The sequence below is a fragment of the Giraffa tippelskirchi genome, chromosome 5 (assembly GCF_054371585.1).
Source record: "Giraffa tippelskirchi isolate mGirTip1 chromosome 5, T2T-mGirTip1v1.2.pri, whole genome shotgun sequence".
Classification (NCBI taxonomy): Eukaryota; Metazoa; Chordata; class Mammalia; order Artiodactyla; family Giraffidae; genus Giraffa; species Giraffa tippelskirchi.
The window spans coordinates 94,902,795-94,925,011 of record NC_137279.1 but is presented as its reverse complement, the minus strand read 5'-3'; the positions used below and the strand labels follow the sequence as shown (position 1 = coordinate 94,925,011).

Sequence of the window (22,217 nt, the reverse complement as noted above, 5' to 3'; positions counted from 1 at the left end):
GGACACTGAAATAGAGAAGGGTACTTTGGCAATTCTAGAATGGTAGTTTTCACCCAAAGTGTGACTAGTTTTCCTAGTTGCCCTTCAGCTTTCCCCTTACTCTCACCCAGACTGTGTTGGATGCTAATCAAATTCCATTGGTTTAGTTTTACCTTTTGATTCCTGGTATTCAGGGAGCTTGAGCAACAGTGAAGAGGGGAGATCACCCATGATCCTTGACAATTCCCCAGATCAAATTACTGTGCTATTTTGAGAGTCTCTAATTGGCAGGGAGACATTATTCCTCCCTAAGAACCAGGGGTATGGAGTAAGAGTGTAGGGTTGGGATTTGGATGACCATCCCAGAGTTTCAGGCCAGTGGGCAGGGAAAGAAAGTGGGAGACAGTCAGAGTAAACCAGATAGGATCATGTCCTCCATTTTCCCATAGTGATCTTTAAGTAGAACTTTTATACCCACATAGACCAAGGTCTTGTTGCTCTCTACTCTTCGCACCCTCTGCTCCCTTCTTAAGTGCCCCCAGTCATCATCGTAATCATCATTACCAGCTCTATTCTCCCTGGCTTAGCTCCAGGCTATGTTCATTCCACTTGGAGCCTTGCTACTGACAGGTGGTAGTTGATCCCAGACACGGGCACCATACAATCTGAGGATATGCCAGAGAGAGGTGGGCACTGTTCAAGGTGACCCAGACTACCAGGGGAAAATATAAATGGTGTTCATTAGTCATTATGTCAAGGATAGATGGGTGGTGTTAATACTAGGCTCCAACAATGGGGTGACTGAAACACCTAATCACTAGAGGTAAATACACAGATAGAACCATCAGATGACTCTTGAAAGAAAACAGAAAAACCAAAGACCCCTACTATTGGCCTTAGGGAACAGGAGTCCTAGGGACAGGAAGCAGTGGTTAATAAGGTGAGGAGATTGAATAAGGAGGAGAAAAACACAAGAACAGAAAAAGATCAGAGCCATTTCCCTTCTAGTACAAGAAAAAGAGGCTTCATAGGTGGCACTAGTGGTAAAGAACCTGCTTTCCAAAGCAGGGGAAGTAAGAGATGCAAGTTCGATCCCTGGGTCGGGAAGATCCCCTGGAAGAGGGCATGGCAACCCACTCCAGTATTCTTGCCTGGAGAATCCCATGGACAGAGGAGCCTGGCAGGCTATAGTCCAGGGGGTTGCAAAGAGTGGGACATGACTGAAGTGACTTAGCATGCACACACAAGGGAAAGATAGAGGAAGATTTGATACCCAGACTCCAGTTCTCTCCTGCTCCCACACTAGCCCTCCAGTTTAAAATTGAAATCCACATGAGTTGCAGCCACTAGTCTTCCAAAGGGGTCCTGGAGAAAATAGGTTCAGTAAAAAAACAGGAACCCCAGAGCCCCAGAAGTTGGGGTAAGAAAGAGTATGATGCCAAATTGCCTACTGCTGTAAGAATATGTTTGACATTTAGTTGGTTCCTAATTAAACAACCCAATATCAAACATATCACACAGAAGCAGGCAGAAGAGCTTTTGTGGCCCTCTGCCTTCCTCCCCACTGCAAAGAAAGGGCAGAGCAGACAGGTCAGGCACCAACCCCTGAGAGCCATCTCTCTGGGGAAAGGGCACCAACCCCTGCTCTTCACCTCCTAAGACAGCCGGCTCTTACTCATCGGCTCTTCGTGCCATCCCTGTCTCGGCTCCTTTCCTACCAGTTCCTGGCCTTTGCTTGATCACGCTAGCCTAAACCAGGAAGAATATCTGGCAGCCCTCTGCATCCGGCCACCTATCCTTTCCAAAAGCTCCAACACAGTTTCTTCCCCTGGTGTCACGGCCTCAGCGCCCAGAGTGTCAGCAGCTCCTTGTCAACCTTGCCACCTGCTCCCTTCAGTTCCCCTCCAGCTGCCCCAAGGCTTTCCGGGAGTAGGGGTGGGGGCTTGCACATCCTGCCTTACCTTTCCAACGCCCCCACAAGACTGCTGAGGGCCTTTCAGCGGACACTTTCCTGGAACCCACCTGCTCTTGAGTACTAGAGATGAGAAACTTCCAGAAGGCTTGGTTGCTTTTTCCCACCATATTGTCCCTTCTCACCTTCTCCCCATGTCCTCCAGGCATCCTCCTCCTTAAAGTCACCCTTGGATGTCCAGAAGAGAAGCGCGACCTGTCTTACTAGCAGGCTCCAGCCCAGGCTCCAGAGAAGACTTAAGGACAGCCTCTCCTGCCTGGCAGAATTGAAACCAAGATTTTAGAAGGACAAGGTGAGGGAGGAAAACGCCTCTACCAGGGAACAGCCTGCAGTCCTTGGGACTCTCCTCTTCTGGGGCTCTTTACAACGTGAGCTCCTGAGCTGCCTTCTTTAAGGGTCTTTCCTCACAGTGCCTGCTTTTCTGGGAGGTTTTTCTGCTGAAGAGAATCAGGTCTGTTGAATGTCCTGTGGCAGGCAGATGCTTCTCTCTACTGTGGCAGCAAGGAGCCCGAGTTATAGCTGCACTGGTGGGGTGGGGGGCTTGGATGGAAGTGTGGGGGTGGGAGGAGGAGGCTCTGCTTCAGCCCGCAGGCCTGTTCCATGTGTCCTTGTTCCCATTAGTCCGGACACCCCCACCCTGCTCAACATGCACACACAAACGATCTGCCAACTTGACAGTGCCCTTGATCTAGATCGATAGCTTGTCCCAGGCTCCAGTCAATTCGTATTGTGTGGCTCTTGCCTTCCAGGGAAGACTAACAAATGGACCTACAAGCCCCAAGGTAGACACCTGTGGTGTTGTCTTATGGCTTTCAGTCTGCATGTAATTTTTTACTTTCTGACCTTCCTTTGTTACCCTAAACACCCACACCTGCCCCAAATTCTAGTTCTCTTCTCTGGAAACCTTGACTGCCCTGGAGAACCACAGGCTGGAAGGCAAGAGGCTGGGAAAGGGATTTTAGCAGGAATTGAAAGGACTTTAGTGTTTGGCAAACTCGGGAAACAGAGGCAGAGACAGGAAATATTGATGTAGGAGAGGAGCAGCTCTCCCAGGAAGAGACTGACAGGGTGGCATGTCCAGGCGGAAACCTCAGATGGCCTCTGATGAAAGCTTTCCAGGTCTCCTGGAAGTACCTTCTGTGTAGCCATTTCAAACCAGACTGAGTCCTTTTGAGCCTGAGGAGCTGGGTAAGGCGCTGGCCACAGAGGGAAAAGGGGCTGGGGAGGTATGAAGGGGTGAATTACTCAGCTGATGTGATGAGAGCAGACAGAGCAGGCAGAGAGGTTCAGAGGTGATGGGCTCCGTAGGGGGCCGGACTGCCAATACTGGAGCCAGCCTGGCACTGACAAGCCCTGGGGAGAGAGGCCAAGGTCAGGGATCGTGGCAGAAGGGTGGGGTGTTTTGTGGGCCCAAATGAACAGAAAAGAAATAAAAGGGGTTGATGAGGGAATGTGATGGGAGGTGAGGGGCAACCAGGTAATGGAGTTGAAATAAAAATAGAAAAACTATCAAAGGACAGGGAAACATCATTATGGGTTATTATCTCTGCTAAGTACTTTATTTAATCCCCACGGTAATCCAGTGAGGTAGGCATTATCTCCATTTTACATATAAAGCCCTGTAACCCAGAAAGTTAAAAGTTACTTGCTCAAGAACACACAGGCAGTAAGTGACAGCCAGAATTCAAACCCAGATCTGTCATATGGAAGCCTGCTCTCCTAACACCAGGCTATGCTGCCATGTATGAGGCAGGGGGTGGCTGGGAGACAAAGAGGAGACAGACCTATAGGGAACAGAGTGGAGGAACAGGCAAAAGGAATGGGAGAATCAGTCTCAGCTTAATGGGTCAAACCCAGGACACATGTGTGTGGTTTTGTCTCCTATAAAACTCCCACCATACCTGTTGTGACTTGTTCACTGCCTGCCTCCCCCACCGGCCTGGAGTTCCATGTATTGTTTGGTGTCACAACTCAGGAGCAGTTATTGACTAAAGATTAGAGGGCTTGGGAAGCACGGCTGATGGAGACTGGGGGATGTATGGATATTTAGGACACAGAGAGAAAGACAGGGCTGGGGTGGAGAATGATATTTGAGCTGCATAAGGGGGCTGGCCAGGAGGCCAAACAGGGTAACTGTGAAGGCCTTGGGTCATAGGAAATCTCCTGAGAGGGAAGTGGGAGGATACCTACTGCATGCCAAGGGCTGCGCTTCCTCTCTACACAAGTTTATCTTATTTAATCCTCATAATGTTTCTATGAGATGGGTATTATATTCACTTTCAGAGGAGAAAACTGAGGCTCAGAGAAATAACCTATACATGGTGACACAATTGAGAAGTGAAACCAGACTTTGAACCCAAACCTGACTCCAAAGCGTGTACTTTTCTCTTGCTACCTCTCTGTGCTCATCAGTGTGGTGAGTAAGGAGAGGAGGAAGAAGTTCTGACAGCTAAGATGAAAACGGCATATTGAAGGACAGAGGCCGACTTGGGGCACCGGGGAAAGAAAAGGTGTGAGTTTTGCAGTGTGGACAGAACCAGTGTTGAGAGCAGGAAATCATCAGTGTGGGAAGGATGAGTCACCAATGAGAATGCAGATGGCAAGGTGAGGGATGAGGGGAAAATACATATGATGGCAGTTAATCAGAGAGTGATGGTGTGTTTCTGCTGCTGTTACTGGCTGCAAAGTGGGAGTCTCTCTGGCTTGAGATATCATTTGTATGTTCAGTTCAGTCGCTCAGTCATGTCCGACTCTTTGCGACCCCATGAATCGCAGCACACCAGGCCTCCCTGTCCATCACCAACTCCTGGAGTCTACCCAAACCCATGTCCATCGAGTCGGTGATGCCATCCAGCCATCTCATCCTCTGTTGTCCCCTTCTCCTCCTGCCCCCAATCCTTCCCAGCATTAGGGTCTTTTCCAATGAGTCAACTCTTCGCATGAGGTGGCCAAAGTGTTGGAGTTTCAGCTTCAACATCAGTCCTTCCAATGAACACCCAGGACTGATCTCCTTTAGGAAGGACTGGTTGGATCTTCCTGCAGTCCAGGGGACTCTCAAGAGTCTTCTCCAACACCACAGTTCAAAAGCATCAATTCTGCAGCGCTCAGCTTTCTTCACCGTCCAACACTCACATCCATACACGACCAATGGAAAAACCATAGCCTTGACTAAACGGACCTTTGTTGGCAAAGTAATGTCTCTGCTTTTAAATATGCTATCTAGGTTGGCCATAACCTTCCTTCCAAGGAGTAAGCACCTTTGAATTTCATGGCTGCAATCACCATCTGCAGTGATTTTAGAGCCCCTCAAAATAAAGTCTGACACTGTTTCCTCATCTATTTCCCATGAAGTGATGGGACCAGATGCCATAATCTTAGTTTTCTGAATGTTGAGCTTTAAGCCAACTTTTTCACTCTCCTCTTTCACTTTCATCAAGAGGCTCTTTAGTTCTTCTTCACTTTCTGCCATAAGGGTGGTGTCATCTGCATATCTGAGGTTATTGATATTTCTCCCGGCAATCTTGATTCCAGCTTGTGTTTCTTCCAGCCCAGCATTTCTCATGATGTACTCTGCATATAAGTTAAATAAGCAGGGTGACAATATACAGCCTTGATGTTGTTGTTCCATGTCCAGTTCTAACTGTTGCTTCCTGACCTGCATACAGGTTTCTCAAGAGACAGGTCAGATGGTCTGGTATTCCCATCTCTTTTAAGAATTTTCCACAGTTTATTGTGATCCACAGTTTATTGTGATCCACACACTCAAAGGCTTTGGCATAGTCAATAAAGGAGAAATAGATGTTTTTCTGGAACTCTCTTGCTTTTTCAATGATCCGGAGCATGTTGGCAATTTGATCTCTGGTTCCTCTGCCTTTTCTAAAACCAGCTTGAACATCTGGAAGTTCACGGTTCACGTATTGCTGAAGCCTGGCTTGGAGAATTTTGAGCATTACTTTACTAGCGTGTGAGATGAGTGCAATTGTGTGGTACTTCCAGCATTCTTTGGCATTGCCTTTCTTTGGGATTGGAATGAAACTGAACTTTTCTAGTCCTGTGGCCACTGCCGAGTTTTCGGGATTTGCTGGCATATTGAGTGCAGCATTTTCACAGCATCATCTTTCAGGATTGTATGTAAAGTGGATCTTTATGAGTAAGGTTCTCTGTGGCCTATAGATGCGTATGATTAATTAGTACTTTTCAGAATTTTGAATGGATTAAGATGTCACATGCTCTTTCTAGTCCCCCATAAATCCCACCATTTCTTTCCCCCTCATAACTGCTTTGTTACCTGCTGAACCCCTGAAGGCATTTGAGTTTGGAACCCCGTCATTTCGAAGAGGTGAGCATTCAGACAGAAATTCAGAGGAAAGAGACTTTTCCAAGGTCTCACAATAATTGGCAAAGTCAAAACGTAAAATCCAGTCCTACTGACATCAAGCCCCATAGTGCCCGTGGATTAATAGGCATATTCAGAGCTATTGTCCAAGTATACAGAAAAGATCTCTGGAAGTGAGATCAGAGAGGTGGTGAGCAAATCCAGAAAGCTGTATTAGATACTGGCAGCTGTGAATAAGCACTTTGAAGTGGGCTGAAAGAATAAGCCAGTGGTCCAAGTCTGAACTTTTAAGAACTAGCTTTATTTATTAAACCAAATCAGGATGCTCTGCTCACATTGTTCATCTATCCACCTCCCCTCCACTCATGTCAACACTGCATACCTCATTCTGACCACAAGGCGTCACTCTTGTTTTTACCATTGTTTCATAGATCGTTTTCCAGATAGCACCAGAGGGTTGACAGGAACAGATGTCAGAGTGGGAACACTGTCTTAAGCCCTGGGCAGATAACTATATCCAGGTGCATTTAGGAAGGGACGTTGGAGGTAGTGGGGCTCAAGAAGGCTAGGTTAGCAGATATGGTGAGAATGGAAGGACAATGTTTCGAATGCCGTCAGAGTCTCTCCACATAAAACGCTTTGCCCTTCTCATTTAGTTCTTGCTGGTACTGCTGATGCTCCTTTTCAAACAGCTGGTGCAGGGCAGCTTGACGGACCTGGTGGGGTGAGTAGAAGAGTGTGATATTTGACCTCTGTTTACTTGCCTTTCTCATTCTTTCTCCCTGGTTGCTTTCCCATCCCCTGTTTTCTCTTGGATCTGGACTTAGCTATGGCTTAAAATTAAGCAGGAGCATAAATACTGAACTTTGGAGGGGAAGCCAACCCATTTTCTTCTCTCTGGGTGTGCAGACCCACATCTTCTCTGAGAACACACCACAAACCAGAAACTTTTCTAGGCACCTGGGATACAAAGACGATGACATGACAGCAACTGGGGACTCCAGGGAGAGAGGTTCCCAGAGGCAGATGCTAGGCACTAAGGCGCAGTTTTACCAAGGTGAGAGGAGCAAAGACTAGACCGCTTTGGGACTCTGCAGCCGGATGCAAAGAATCAGTGAAAAGGAGCTTTGGTTTCAGGGTTAAACAGTTGCTGCTCTGGTATAATGGCAGAGACCAGGACCTTGGGAATCCCAGTGGGCAAAGGAATAGTGTAGTAGAGGATGAAACTTCAGGCCACTAGAACTCACCATCAGCAACTGCTTGTTGGCCAGTGCCAACTCCTGAACCATGGTGTCCTGCATCCTTAGGATAGCATAGGGGTTTCTCCTCTGGCTTAATGTCATCTGCCACAGACAGTGAGTGTGTGAACTTCGCCACCTGTCCCAGGCACAAAGGTAGGGGTTGAATAGGTCAGAGTTAGGAGGGGAGACAGAACCCTGCCAGGGAGGCTCTTCTGCATTAGAACTTCTGTACATTGTCAGAGAAGACTGCAAACTCCTTGAAAAGGTGACTAGTACTGGCTTAGCTTCTCCAGGAAAGAACACTGGAGTGGGTTGCCATTCCCTTCTCCAGGGGATCTTCCCAACCCAGGGATCGAACCTAGGTCTCCCACACTGCAGGCAGATTCTTTACCGTCTGAGCCACCAGGGAAACCTTGACTTAGAACCTAGCATATCTTAATAGTAAGTATATTATATCATTCAATCACCATAATAACCATATGTCATAGGTATCAATTTTTACATTATACAAACAAGGAAACTTAAAAGTTCAGGTGATTTGCCCAAGGTCACCTAATGGCAGACCTGGGTATCAAATCCAATCTAAGGATTGATTCCCTCCATCCTACCAGTGACACTCAGTCTTGGCTAGACACACTCTGGAATCATTTGTTAAGGTTTTCTAATACATAACAGGATTATACACATGTGATACACACACATATCCTCTGTTCAGATAATCTTGTTGACATTTCTTTAAAAAATCAAGTATTTTTTACAGATGGCTGAAAAATTACATACATACAGGAATATATATTAAACGAAAGCTAGAAGCATCATTCTTCTGCCCCAGTTCATCTCAACAAAGTTATCAGTCTCTTGTGCATCTTTATAGAAAAATTTTATATCATGTATCAGCAAGTGTAACTTATTTTTAACATGAAATCATACATTTACATAAGCAGTATTATGTAACAATTTGGACTTTTCATATCAGCACTTAGAGATTTGCTTCATTCTCTTTAAAGGCTGCCAAGTACTTTTATAACAATTTCACCAGCTACGTGTTATTTCTAGCTTTTTTACCTGTATAAACAATACTGTCATGAATACTTGTATGTGTACATTCTATTGCTTTTGTAGGTATGTGTAAGGTAAATTCCTAGAAGTCGAGTTGCCAGTTCAAAGGATCTGTGAATTTAAAATTTTGACAGATTTTATAAAAAAGGCTTCATCAATCTTGACTCCCACAAAAACTCTATGCATTCTTTTTATGTCACATCCTTGCTACCTCTGGGTATAACCTATGAAACCTTAAAAAACAGGCTTATCCTATCTTACCTTATACCATTTTAGTCAGAATCTTCTTCTGGGTTAAGGCCTTTTTTTTTTTTTTTGGCTCTTTTGGCCGCATCATGCAGCACATGGGATCTTAGTTCCCCACCCACTCCTGCATCCACTGCACTGGCAGCGAGTAATCTTAACTACTGGACCACTGGGGAAGTCCTAAGACCTTTGTTTTTTAAAAAAGCTCCCCAGGTGATAAGAGATACACAGCTTAATCATTTGAGTTTTCTTATTCCTTCATTCAATAAACACCTACTGCATACCTACCACATGGTTGGTGAGTGTGATGCCAGACAACAAATATTTGAATTTTCCTTAAAAAGTAAAAAAACAACAAAAACTTTCTCCAATTTTCCTTCAGAGAATGGGAAGCAAGGAAACAAGGGCTGTTTTCTGCCTGGTTCACACCTATTTGCCTTTCTGAGGAGCCCCTACAAGATGAATCGGCTATCACAGGAGGGCAGGAGAGTGAAAATGTCAAGCTGAAGGGTAAGGGAAAGGACAGAAAAAGAGATTACCTGTCCACCATCTTCTTAAGTCCCAGGGCCCTTTGAAAATGCTGCAAGAAAAGGGAGTTCTGTCAGTCTTATGGACTCTGTGGGAGAGGGTGAGGGTGGGGTGATGTGGGAGAATGGCATGGAAGCATGTAAATTATCATATGTGAAACGAATCGCCAGTCCAGGTTCAATGCATGATACAGGGTGCTTGGGGCTGGTGCACCAGGATGACCCAGAGGGATGGGATGGGGAGGTGGAAGGGGGGTTCTGGAATGGGAAAACATGTACACCCATGGTGGATTCATGTCAATGTATGGCAAAACAAATACAATATTGTAAAGTTAAAAAATAAATAGAAAATAAACTAATTAAAAAAAAATAAAAGGGAGTTCTGTTATCTGCCTTGATCTCCAGTACCTCACCCTCAGTGCCCTAACATAGTGGGAGACAAAGACCTTTCTTTTTGGAGAGAGGGAGTAGCCAACTTCCTAGGGCAGGTATGGAGAAAGTCCTATTCATGCAGGGGTTAGTATGCAACAAATATTTGAATACCTACTATGTGCCAATCTCCCACTCCTGCTACTACCCTTCAGTTACATCAAGGGCCTCTCTCAAGAACTGTCCATTTCTGATAAATTCATCTGGAAACCTTATCCAGGGGAAACTCATCCAAAGCAGCCTTTTCCAACTCTACGTACCTCTTCTACTTTAACCATCTTTTCTGTGGACATGTCTACAGATTTGCTTGATGTTGTCTTAGGAGACTGAGCAAGCTCTCCTTTCTGTTTAGTCACCAAGGGTTCAGTAGTCATAGCAACATTTACACCTCCAACAATGAGCCTAGGCCTACGAGAGTTGATTGGTCACCTGGCCTGTTGCCCCAGAGACCTGAACGGAATGCTGGTTCTCCAGCCTTCTATTAGTTACACAGGCAATTTTATGAGCAAGGACCCCAGTTGCAACTTTAGGATTTCTTCGAGATCCCACATGACCCAACTAAGAGTTTGCATACCACAACTCAAGAGTTCAATCAAAGATCCCACATTCTCCAACTAAGACCTGGTGCAGCCAAATATAAATAAAAATAAACATTTTTTAAAAACCAGGCTGCACTAGGTCTTAGTTGCAGAATGTGGGATCTTTGATCAAACTCTTGATCGAACTTTTGATTGAACTCTAGTTCCCCAACTAGGTGTGGAACCAATACTCACTGCATTGGGAGCATGAAGTCTTAGCCACTGGACCACCAGCAAAGTCCTCACATGCCTGTTTTACTAAAAGACAACTAGAGGAATGAATCATATGCTTTATTTTTTAATTGTTCATTAAATGGTTTATAAAGTCAGATCAGGATATTGGTCTATTCCCTCACACTATCCCACCAATAAGGAGTAATGGGATTATATCAGATGTTAAAACATTCCTTTTCAATTTATTCATGACAGTAATACAATGAAAGTGGAAGGCAGATCCTTGCATTTTAGAGAAGTTGTGTTAATGTACCCATTAACATCATGGTTTAAGTGGAGCACCAGGGTAAGTTGTTCTACATACCACTCATGGCCTCCACCAATTTCCCTACCATTCTGTATACCATTTCCACCAATCAACTCTTAGATGTCTCAAACCAAATGGTTCCCATTCACCTGTGTACAGAAGACAAGACACCAAGCCACGTCACCCTTGGGATAATCTGTAGTCTGGAAAAGGACAGATGAACCATGATCAAAAAACCAAGTGAGCATTTTTAAGGAAGGTTTGACAGAAATACTAAGAAAAACATCTAATTCAACTCCAGAGAAAAGTGCTACCAGGGGAAAATAAAGTCTTTAACTGATGTTCTGAAACTGGCTGTAAAAGAGGATGGGAGAATGATCCTCTAGGCATGAAATCTTAAGAGCTCTGAACACAACCAGAGCTTCATTTGGCTGAACCAGATGACCTGAGTGAGGGCCACCCGGCAAGCACACTGCAGTCTGTCTGCCTCCATCAACAGTGAGAGTCCTTCAGCTCCATCACAGAGTACTCTCCAGAGTGTTATAGTTGTCCTTAAAGCTCTTCAATTCGAGGAAGTGCTTGGCACGTTTACTCTTCTGACTGGAGGGGAGGTATGTCACCTGGATGGTTGTTGGGGAGACTTCAGGAGACTGGGTTAGGTCTTTGGCTGCTGACTGGTGTTGTCGCTGAGAGCTCCCACTTCGTGCTTTGACCCTGAAGAACACAAAGAAGGCTGGTCATGGACAGACAGAGGACAAATGGAAGAAAACAATTCAAGGCTTCTACATCCTATACATGCAGTTGTAGCCACAAATGGTCTCTGTCCTATCTTATAAACTAGTTACTAAAATCCCATGTGGTAGCTTAGAAATAGCAGAGAAACCAATTTTCCCACTGAGTCCCTGCCTCTGACTCAACCTCTTCTTCATTCCACCGTGCTTAAAGAAAACTTTTAATTCTGACTCATTCTAATTCTGATTAGTTCTAATGTGTGCATGCCACTAATATACTCCCAGTCCAAAGAGTCCTTTGAAACAAATGACCTCCAAAAAATAATATTGAAATTAACTACTGAGTTATCACAAGTTAGGACACTAAATCTGGTTCTTTTACCAACATGTAATTTACTCACATCCCATTATCCCTTTATGGTGGTATCACCCCTTTTGCAGATTAGGAAACTGAGGGTCCATCAAGTAAGTTGCCTGAGGTCACAAAGCTAGTAAGTGACAGAGAGCTAGGATTAAAACCTAAGTTTGTCATATTTTAGAGCCTATACTCTTCAATATACCCATTGAAACGTTCTAGAAACTAGAGATCAAAGAGACTAAATTTTTAAAAATGTGGTAAAATACACATAAAATTTGCCATCTTAACAATTTTTAAATGTTTACAGTTCAGTAGTGTTAGGTACATTCACACTGTTGTGCAACCAACGTCCAGAATTCTTTTCATCTTGGAAAACAAACTCTCTGCCTATTAAACAACTCCCTATTTCTCCTTCCCTCCAGCCGCTACCAACCACCATTCTACTTTCTGTCTCTATTACTATGACTACTCTAAGTACCTCATATAAGTGGAGTCATACAGTAATTGACTCAAAGAAACTGAACTTGAACAGGCCTTTTCCACCCTTTCCAAGTGTTTTCATTAGTTTTCTAAGTAGTTTTTATAGGACCTTTTGTCTTTAGAAAACGTAGTTTATAAGTATATAGAGAAAACAGGACAGACACACCCCTCATCTTTTGAGAAAGAGTCATAATCAACACAGGACAAAGCAGATGTATTCTTTCCGTGGCTGGTAAGTAACTCTTTATTCCAGACTGGCTTTCCCTCTTTACTCTTATAATTACATACATGCATAAACAACATATTGAAGCTCTGTTAGTAGGTATTTAAAATGTTCCCAGCAAAAAGTCATGAAGTCTCTTCCATAAAACACAGCTAGCTCTTTAGTGATACCTTTTGTTTCAGTCAGGGTTATTAATACTTTAAGTGGTAATAAGTTGGCTGACATTTAATTCTTACTTTCATCAGACCAAGATACAAAAGAAGACATCTTTGTTTGCTGAAAAACTATTTTATTCCTTTTACTGGTGTAACAGATTATACCAATTCTGACATTTTAATGAGTTGGACAAAAAAAAAAAAAACAAGAGATACAAAAAAGAAGGAGAAACTTCTCTTATTAGCTTGCATCTACTTTCCAACATAAGAAAGAAACAGCTGTAGGACCTGACAACTTCTATATTATCATAGATTTTGTTCACAGTGCTTTTGAAGGTAATCTGTGAGAACAGCCCAGGACTACTGTATTCTCTAACCAGCTTTCTTTGACATGTTCCCCTCCAAACTCACACTGTGGCCAGCTCACTCAGGGCATCCTGATAGCGCAGGTACTCACTCAGGCCAAAGACCTGAAGAAAGAGGAAGGAAGAATGAGGATCTCTCAGTCTGGGGCATCCCTTTAGTTCCCTGAAGGAATAAGTGGCTGTCCACTGTGGCTTACCCCTGTCCCATAGCGGGCTGTCTCATAGCCATCCAGCAGGGTATCAATGAGGGCCTTGCGCACACCCTTGAAAGGAGTACTAGTGTTTCGAAGATCTAGCAGGTAAGAGCGGAAATTCTTGCCCATTAAGGAATGGGGATGCCGGCCTTCAGCATGAAATGGGATCTCTGTGGAAATAACAGAACAATGATACCCCCTTTCCTATTTGTTTAGTCTTCCTAATTAATTTCCCAAACTTAGAAACAGGTACAATGAGTGAGTTGGGGGGAAATTTTAAGAGAATTAAGAAGACTAGAGATCTAGAGCTATCTCTGAGTGGTCATACAGTGGTGGCAATACAACTGTTAAACTATACCAATGGTACACAACAGTGTCATTTTTCTATTTACCCTCCTACCTACCCATAGTTTAAGATATAAACTATGTTTTAGTAGAAATGGAGCATTTCTGCCAACAGTCATATGAAAAAAATGGAAAAAAATTCAAGAGCATTTTTGACAATGGTCAAATGGAAAAAAAAAATTATAAGAACAATTTATGTAGGCTTGGTGAAAAAGCAGATGCTGCCTGTCTCCTGGGGAAAAACAAGCAAATTACCACCAAATTACCACTAGTTCATGAAACTAAAGGTATAGAAAGAGCAAAACAAATCCAGACTCTCTGGAGAAAAATAACTTAACTACATCATCTCCTTAAGGCAAAACAGTAACCCAGTACTCTCAAAATTAGGAAACTCTACCAGTTGGGTAGGTGTAGAAAGGACAAATTCTAACATAAATTGGGTTCCTCCCTCTCTTTCCCAGGTGAGCTCTCAGGATACAGAACAGCTGCTGAGCAGCCCTTACCAGAGGCACGGATGGCATCCAGAGCTTTCATCCTGTATAGGTAGTTGTAGCAATCTGTTGAGAAAGAGACTGGTGTCAAGAATAACCCTCAAAAGATTCTCCAAACTCCAGCAAGCTTAAAGTGCTTCCCAATCTAACATATGCCCAGTAACAAGGAACCACAGTAGTTGAGTTTGCCAGCAGCTATGTTTACAATTGAGAAAAGGAATTCAGAATTTGTGAAGACCCCTCACTGAAGTATTCTCCAAGAACATGCTACATACTTTGATTTCCCTGGGTTTCCAGCTGTAGCAGTCTTGCATCATCATCTGCGAGAAGCTGAGGTTCATACTTGATATCCTGAACCTTGGACAGTCGGATATCAATCTCCTCTTTTAAGTCCTGTTCATGTGGAGAAAAGAATACATGGCCATTTAGCCTGTACTTTGCTTCCCATCACTCTGGAAATGGGGCAAAGTAGGGGAACAATTAAGACAACAAAAGCAGAGAACATGCTCATTTGGCTAATGAAACCACCAGGTTAAGACTCAAGAATTTAAGAAAGAATGGGACTGGATTTGCTAAGAACCTCTCCAAAATGCTTATCTCTAAGCTAGATCTTTTAATCTGCTAGAATTCCTTCAAGTTTTATTATTTCTGCCTTTCTGAAAAATTTTTTTTTTCCGCATCAGGGAGCTGCATGAAGGCTTTTAGCTTCCCCATCAGGGATTGAACCCACATCCCCTGCAGTGGAAGTGTAGTCTTAACCACTGGACTGCCAGTGACGTCCCCTCAATTGGATTTATAAGAGTCTTGGTTAGGTGTTATTTCCTGAGCTGGGAAAAAATGGACATCAACCGTAGGTCATAATCTATTCTAAAACCCTATAAGGAGATCTGTATGTGGTTTAGAAATTTGGGAACTATCCCTGGTGGACCACAGGATTTCTAGAGACTGTGTTCTAAGAGCATATTTAATTTTTTAAGTAGGTAATTCAAAAAGAAACTAGGGACTTCCCTGGTGGTTCAGTGGCTAAGACTCCAAGCTCCCAATACAGGGGGCCCAGGTTTGATCCCTGGTCAGGGAACCAGATCCCACATGCTGCAACAAAAACCCAGTGCAGTCAAATTATAAAAAATATATATATATACATATATATATATATAAAACCATTGTTAACAGTTGCATATTCATCTTTCAAACTTAAAAGGGCTGCCAGAGTCCCAAGAAGTATTCTGTTTAGAAACTTCCATTGTGAAGTATGTCATGCATAGAATACATTTCACGTATATGTACACCTTAAATAATTATAAAATTCACTAAGATGAACACCTGTATGCACCACTTACTTTAAGAACTGGGACATGACCAATGACTTCAAACCCTTGTGTGTCCACCCCTGGTCAAATGCAACCTCCAACCTTAATTTCTCAAGTTTTATTTTTCTTTGCTGTTTTATTATGTTACCCTGAAGATGTTTAGCTTTGCCTGGCTTTGAACTTCATACAAATGGAAAAATATTTTGAATTTCTCTGCACGCTTTTAAAATTTTAAATAAACTTTATTGAGGTTTAATTTACATGCAATAAAATACATCCATTTTACGTGTGTAGTTTGATGAATCTTAACAAATGAGTACTTTCATTCAACTACCATTCCAATCAAGATACAGAACATTTTCACCATCCCAAAATGTTTTTCATCCTCCTGTGCAGTTAACCTCCCCCTCCATGACCCAGGGCACACTGATGTTTTATCTGTTTTAAAATTCTCTACAAATGGAATGGAATCATACGGTACGTACTCTTTTGTGAATGGCTTTCTGGCATTTTTTTCACTCGGCATGTTTTTGATATTCATTCATGTTTGTGATTTATTGTTTCCATTCAAAAATATTTTGGGGATTCATTTGTGTTCGTATTCTTATCTTCAGTTTATTTTCATTTCTCAAAGTGTTCCAGAACACAAATATGTGATTATATATCCATTTTCAAGTGGAAATTTAGCATACCATATTAAAAAGAAAAATTACAAAAAATGCTGTATTCTTGTACATGTCTTCTGGTACACATGCAAAAATTAATTTCTCTATGGTAGGAATGGAACTGCTGGGCTGTGGATTAGGCACATTTGCAATCTTACTAGACAATACCCCAATATTTTCCAAAGCAGTTTTACTAATTTAATTTACACTTTTCACCAGCAACAGATAAGAATTTAGACAGAATGTTTTAGAGCAAAAGGAATCTTGATCTCATCTAGTCTATGGTTGGCTGGGAGGGGACGGCAGTGGTGGGGTGTTTTTAAATAGTCAAAGTTTCGACTGACTCATGATACAGTGTAAACTAACCCTATATCCTTCTTATAGGAGGCAGTTGGCATTTGGAGAACTGAGAGAATGTGGAAGCACTGTTGAGGTTTCAGGCCACATCTTTGAGGCTTTCCATGAAATATATCAGCAAAGAAAAATGAGAAGAGAGTTACAACACTAGTTAATGAAAGAACACTGGTCTAGGAGTTGACATAATTGTATACCAGCTCTAGCCCTCCCACTAACCTGCTTTTCACTCAACAATGAATTATTAACTACCTACTATATGTAGGCCCTGGCTCTATAGCAAAATTAGCATGGTGCCTACATTATTAGAGCTTAGGGAAGAGACGGGCATTAAACAAATACACATAAAAGACAACTTGTAGTAAAATGCTATCTGGAAAAAAAAACCTAGTTTATAATGAGTCATAAGCATTCCTCTTTCTAGGAAATAGCATTTGAGGTAAGCTCTAAAGATCAAATGAACTAGCTACATGAAAACCAGAGGTTGATCATTCTACCCCAGTGACAGCACACATAAAGATAAGCAACTCAACCAGCGTAACTGGATCCCAGTGATCAATGGAGAGCCATACAAACGGAGGTTGGTAGGGCTGACCCAAAAGTGGAAGAGAGCAGCAGCAGGATGGGGGTCGCAGTAGGGTATTAAAAGTTCTGATTTAGACATGTTAGGTTTGAGATGCCTATCAGACATCTAGCTGGAAACGTTAGGTAGGCGTTTGGATACACAAGTATGGAACTCAGGAAGGACTGGGATATAAATAAAATTTCAGTAGATTATTTAAAGTGAGGAAAGGAAAGCAGTTACCTTCAGGAGACAGTAGAGACAGACACTACTTGGTTATTCACTTCCTGTATGTCCTCAGTAAGTTGCTTCCTTTTCTTAGGTTTCAGTTTGCAACATGAATGATGGAAATAGATGATTTGTGGTGCCCTCATAAATCTAACGGAGAAGGCAATGGCAACCCACTCCAGTACTCTTGCCTGGAAAATCCCATGGAAGGAGGAGCCTGGTAGGCTGCAGTTCATGGGATCGCGAAGTCAGAGACGACTAAGCAACTTCACTTTCACTTTTCACTTTCATGCATTGGAGAAGGAAATGGCAACCCACTCCAGTGTTCTTGCCTGGAGAATCCCAGGGACGGCGGAGCCTGGTGGGCTGCCGTCTATGGGGTCGCACAGAGTCGGACACGACTGAAGCGACTTAGCAGCAGCAGCAGCAGCATAAATCTAAATGGATTCCCTGGTGGCTCAGACGGTCAAGAGTCTGCCTGCAATGCAGGATATCTGGGTTCGATTCCCGAGTCGGGAAGATCTCCTGGAGAAGGAAATGGCAACCCACTCCAGTATTCTTGCCTGGAAAATCCCATGGACAGAGGAGCCTGGCCAGCTACAGTCCATAGGGTCGCAAAGAGTCGGACATGACTGAGTGACTTCACTTCATAAATCTAAAGTTTTGCAAAGTTTGCCTCCTCACTGATGTGGGGCTAATTCTAATCACTCTAACTCCATCCCAAATCAAAAACAAAACAAAATCCTCAAAACAGAAAACACTGGGTAGCTTAAGTTTAACAGGGAAATATCTTACCACAGAAAGTTTGTAATTTTAATTCAAGTCCTTCATTCTGCAGATGCAGAAATTGAAGTCCTTGGATAAGTTACTAGCTGTGCCACAGCAGTGAGCAGGTAAGCCAGGACTCAAGATGACCTTTATCGCTCAGTGTACTAAAGCAAGCACATGGGTAACTGGACAAAGAAATATGGGAATTGAGTCATTTCTAAAGGCAAAGGAAATCTCATTCTGAGCCCTAATAGATCTGGAGAATCACGCCTATCTCATGTTTTAAGGACCTACCTTGGGGGCATTGTGTCCCACAGGGACATGAGGTCCCCTTCGGGATTTCATTGCAAAGCGCATGATTTGCCTCTTCACAAAAATAAATAGCAGTACAAACACCTGTCCAAAAGGCAGAGAACCTTGAATTAAAAAAATTAAACAAATAAAAGGCATGCCTTCAATTCAAATCTCAACTGGGGTTCTCAGGGGTACTTTGGGATATAAGTTCGGGCAAAGCAAGGCCATTACCGGTAGAGTGGGTACGGGTGAACCTGTGGCGGATATGCGTGGGGGGTCTGCGTCCCAGGGTTTAGAGGGAGGGTTCTCGGCTGGGGGCGGGGCGGTCCGAGCCGGTGACTTACGCTCCCAGGTACTCCTGGGATAGGAGTCAAAGCCCAGAAAAAGTGCAGGTGAGTGGGTGGAGAATGAGGACACGGGGGACTGCTCAAGAGGAGGGTCTCTACTGGGTCAGACGCGACCGCAGGAATGGGGTGGGGGAATCTCCTCACCAGACTCCCGTAGGCCATCACCAGCACGACATTCACGCCAGACAGCCAGTTACTGCCGGACGCCATGGCCTCCCCACCCCGCGCGGAACTGCTCCGGTTTAACCCGCTGCCCTGCCTCGTCAGCCTGGGCTCCGCTGAGGCAACGGCGCCTGGGTTTCCTGAAACTCCCCAGCCATTTCCTTACGGGGATAGACGAAGGCTGACCGGGCCTGAAAACATGGCGGATGGGGGGGGCTAGGAAAGAAGGACGACGCCTTCCCGCTTCCCCGAAACACGTGACTCAGGCACGCAAAGACAACCGGGACCGGCGAGTGCTGAGACGCGGAACTACGCCAGTAAGAGGAAGCTGAGGCACTCTGCTCGTCACGTGGCGGAGGCGGGGCCGCCTCGGAGGAGGCGGGGCAGACGCGCGCAGCCGGAATGAGGTGTCTCGTGGCGAGGCGGCACGCGCACGCTTACGTGCGCGTCCCTTTTCGCGTCACGTGCTGGGGGACGCAGGAAGGCAAGTGGGAGGGAGAAGGCGCGAGAGCGAGCGCGAGAGGGAAAAGGGGAGGGGGGAGGAGGGAACCTTATATCACGTGACAGGGGCGGCGCGGCCCGGGGTGTCAGTGTGGAGGAGACTGAGGTAAAGTTGGGAGCGCAGCGGCGTTGGCGGCGGCGGCGGCGGCAGCGGCAGCGCGGCGGGGCCGGGTATTGTCCGCGGCCCCTTTAAATCCGCGATCCCCTTTTTACCCTCCGTCCTTTCTCCCTTACCCCCGCCGTATACCCCTCGCTCGGTAGGCCCCCCCCGTACCGTGTTCCCCACTGTACACCCCCCACCTAGTCGTGCGAGCCCTGGCGCCCCCCCCCCGAGTCGGCCGCTGGAGGTTTTGTTTATGGTTGGGTTCGCGGCCTAGTGGGCCGCGCCAGAGCCGGGGCCTCGATTTGGGAGCGTGGCCGGGGCGGGGCTTGGGGCAGTCGGCGGGGGGGGGCCATGCGGCTAGAGCCTGAGACGGGGGAGAGCGAGAAAGAGCGCGAGTGAGCGAGGCCTGGGCCCCGCCTGAGGTAGGGCCCTCTCTTTACCCTGGTCGGTTCCTGTGGAGAAGACGAGAAGGCCTCCTCCCTTTCCAATCCTCTGCGGGCCCCCTCTGATCCGGATCCGGCCTGGTTTAGGGGTGGCGGGGCGGGGGGGGGGAGGACGATGGGGTGGAGCTGCCCCAAACTCCCCCATGTGGCCCTCAGTTTGGAGTGCGGAGGATTAATTTGTTCCGGGTGGGAGGTAAGGAGGCGATTGGCCCCGTGAGCTCCCGATGTGGTGCTGAGCGAGGTGAGCCTCCCATCCTCCACGCGTGGGCTTGCGTCCCCTCTCCGTTTCCAGCCTCTTTGTCAGCTCCTCTTATTACCCTTCTTTTCTTTCTCACCGCCCCAGCTCTTGGAATATATTTACTTGCTGTTGTTTTTAGCTTCCTGTTGTCCATACTGTTGTTTTGGGTACCCCAAACAATTATTATGTTATCTGGGAAGCTGAGCATGGAGGCCCCCATAGGGTATATTACGCCTAAGGGACGTCACTAGAGCAGTGGGGTATTTGATCACTCTTCTCATAATGGAACAGGAATCCCAAATTTCTTCAGACCCTTCACCTTGTGGGCAGTCCTTAAATTGCTTTGCAAACTGATGTCACAAATAGGCTGCTCCTTTTCCACTGTTGAAATGTAGCCATCTCTGGTGTAGGATATTGTGGAAAGAAAAACACCACAGTAACAGGCCTTTTTTGTTGTTGTTATTGTTATCCTTTTTGCCTTTGACTGTCCCTGATTATTAGATGGTGAAATCGTGTTTGTTTGTTTTTTTTTTTGTCTCTTCCCCATTCACTTCCACCGCCCATCTTCTGCTTTGGGGATGGATATCTGATGTGACTTGCTGGGATGTGATGAGGGTCATTGACAACCCGAATTCCTGGAGAACTAAAACGTTTTGGCCGTGTATGGGTTGATAAAACTGCTTTTGAGATCCTGCAACCATTGTCCTTAAAAAGATTAGGCTCTCCCGGTGATTATTTCCGTTGTGAACGGGAAGTCGGAAAGTGTTACTGGCATGAAAACTGATGATGAAAGACCTTAAAATGTACTGTTTTGATTTTGATTTTTAAAGCCCCTTCTTGCCAAAATGTGTCCTAACTGGGAAGTACTCTTTTTTTAATTAGGTTCAAGTTGATGGGGAAGGAGTTGCAGGGGTTATTTCCACAGAGCATCTAGGGGAATTAATTGCTCTTTTAGAAGTAGCAAGCCTTACCCATCCCCGGCCAGCTTCAGTTTCCGAATTGTTTCTCAAATTAGATTGTAAGCTCCCTGAGGGCAGCAACCAAGTCCTATTGCTTTTGTATTTACTAAAATACTGGACACACAGTAGATACTCAATAAATACTTGTTATTTATTTTTTTCTGTAAAATTTCTCTGGCTATTTTTTTAAGTAGCTGGTTTTCAAAAAATGGTCAAGGGCACTCCTGTGTTGAAACCTGTATTTGTTCCTGCACTATTCCCTTGTCTCCAATACTTCTCACCTACTTTCATTAAATATTTTTATGCTATATGAAAGAGTACTTAACAAGATTCCTCACCTCTACTGTGATAACTTTGGGTATGTGTCTCTTTACTAGTAAAAGGCTCCTAATTCTGTGCCCTCCAGTGATCCATCCCAGATCACTTATTTTTGACCTGTTGCTCAGTGTTGCTGCTACATAGGTGGTAAAATTTTGTTAGTCACACATTTCAAAGCACTTGTAAGAGAGAAATGGAAGTAAATAGAATGATCAGGAGTTTTTTTTTTTCCCCCCTCTTTCCTGAGTAATTAATGTGGGTTTTGAAATGACTGATGTATTTATGCTGACAGGTATTGTACATGCAATTGTCCTTACAGGTAGCCATGAAATTCTACAGTGTAACTCATGCTCACAAATGGAAAACACATGTGGAGTAGAACACAATCTATATTTTTAAGTTCTAGAAGAGGCTACTCCCATAGTTAGAATCTTCATCTTTGAGCCAGTTATAATAATACCTAATGGTTTTCTTCTAGGTATTTTCTTTTTTTTTTTTTTCTTTTCTGTTTGATTTGAATCTAGGTACTTGGTTGAACAACACTTGATTTTTTTAAGTTAAGTGTTGAAACTTGACAATAATGGCAGCCTGGGAAAATGGACTACTGTGTATCAAATAATCCTGTACTATCTAGACAAATTTACAGGTCTTTTTGTGCACATGTGTAGGGAAAAGAGGTAATGGTTAAAAATTAGCCCCGGAGTTTCCTTAAAAATCTTTCTTGGTGATAGGGAATGTAGAACTCTTCATTCTTAATGACTGAATCAGACAATAA

General features: G+C 44.4%; 3 protein-coding genes across 58 annotated transcripts in view; 1 reads left to right on the top strand and 2 right to left on the bottom strand.

The window, feature by feature from the left end:
* Window positions 1–6,567: 6,567 nt before the first annotated feature.
* CFAP141 (cilia and flagella associated protein 141) lies at window positions 6,568–10,143 on the bottom strand. The gene is made up of 4 exons (XM_081494805.1): window positions 10,050–10,143; window positions 9,373–9,413; window positions 7,535–7,664; window positions 6,568–7,003 (listed from the first exon to the last, which is right to left on the bottom strand). The coding sequence occupies exons 1-4, from the start codon at window positions 10,080–10,082 to the stop codon at window positions 6,902–6,904; spliced, it is 306 nt and encodes a 101-aa protein (XP_081350931.1). The 5' UTR covers window positions 10,083–10,143; the 3' UTR covers window positions 6,568–6,901.
* A 613-nt stretch (window positions 10,144–10,756) lies between these two features.
* Window positions 10,757–19,093, bottom strand: LTAP1 (lipid transport auxiliary protein 1). Of its 7 annotated transcripts, none has more exons than XM_081494780.1 (8): window positions 18,863–19,093; window positions 18,372–18,493; window positions 14,466–14,583; window positions 14,203–14,256; window positions 13,358–13,524; window positions 13,207–13,265; window positions 11,469–11,562; window positions 10,757–11,051 (listed from the first exon to the last, which is right to left on the bottom strand). In XM_081494780.1, the coding sequence occupies exons 2-8, from the start codon at window positions 18,432–18,434 to the stop codon at window positions 10,974–10,976; spliced, it is 633 nt and encodes a 210-aa protein (XP_081350906.1). In that variant the 5' UTR covers window positions 18,435–18,493; window positions 18,863–19,093; the 3' UTR covers window positions 10,757–10,973. The 7 variants fall into 7 exon arrangements, with proteins under 7 accessions (XP_081350906.1, XP_081350901.1, XP_081350905.1 ...); XM_081494775.1 differs by having other exon boundaries at window positions 18,372–18,473; XM_081494779.1 differs by lacking the exon at window positions 10,757–11,051 and having other exon boundaries at window positions 11,077–11,562.
* Window positions 19,094–19,454: 361 nt separating this feature from the next.
* The window catches only part of UBAP2L (ubiquitin associated protein 2 like), a 42,496-nt gene continuing 39,733 nt past the window's right edge, over window positions 19,455–22,217 (top strand). For 27 of the 50 annotated variants that reach the window (XM_081494739.1, XM_081494722.1, XM_081494733.1 and 24 more), the window contains exon 1: window positions 19,455–19,487. The gene's annotated coding sequence lies outside the window, so the exon portion shown is untranslated. Of the gene's footprint in view, window positions 19,553–22,217 lie in introns of all 50 variants that reach the window. The other 23 variants (XM_081494740.1, XM_081494721.1, XM_081494727.1 and 20 more) reach the window with 1 other exon arrangement.

What these genes read in the sequence shown, in the direction of transcription:
- LTAP1 (XM_081494774.1), bottom strand. Translation starts at nt 18,928, where the DNA reads ATGGCGTCCGGCAGTAACTGGCTGTCTGGCGTGAATGTCGTGCTGGTG. An exon ending in GGAAACCCAGGGAAATCAAA is followed by an intron (nt 14,257 to 14,465) that starts GTATGTAGCATG and finishes CTTTCTCAACAG; the next exon opens with ATTGCTACAACTACCTATAC. An exon ending in CAGCCCGCTATGGGACAGGG is followed by an intron (nt 13,266 to 13,357) that starts GTAAGCCACAGT and finishes CTCTTTCTTCAG; the next exon opens with GTCTTTGGCCTGAGTGAGTA.
- CFAP141 (XM_081494805.1), bottom strand. Translation starts at nt 10,082, where the DNA reads ATGTCCACAGAAAAGATGGTTAAAGTAGAAGAG. An exon ending in CTTAAGAAGATGGTGGACAG is followed by an intron (nt 7,665 to 9,372) that starts GTAATCTCTTTT and finishes TGCCTGGGACAG; the next exon opens with GTGGCGAAGTTCACACACTC. An exon ending in CCAACAAGCAGTTGCTGATG is followed by an intron (nt 7,004 to 7,534) that starts GTGAGTTCTAGT and finishes TCACCCCACCAG; the next exon opens with GTCCGTCAAGCTGCCCTGCA.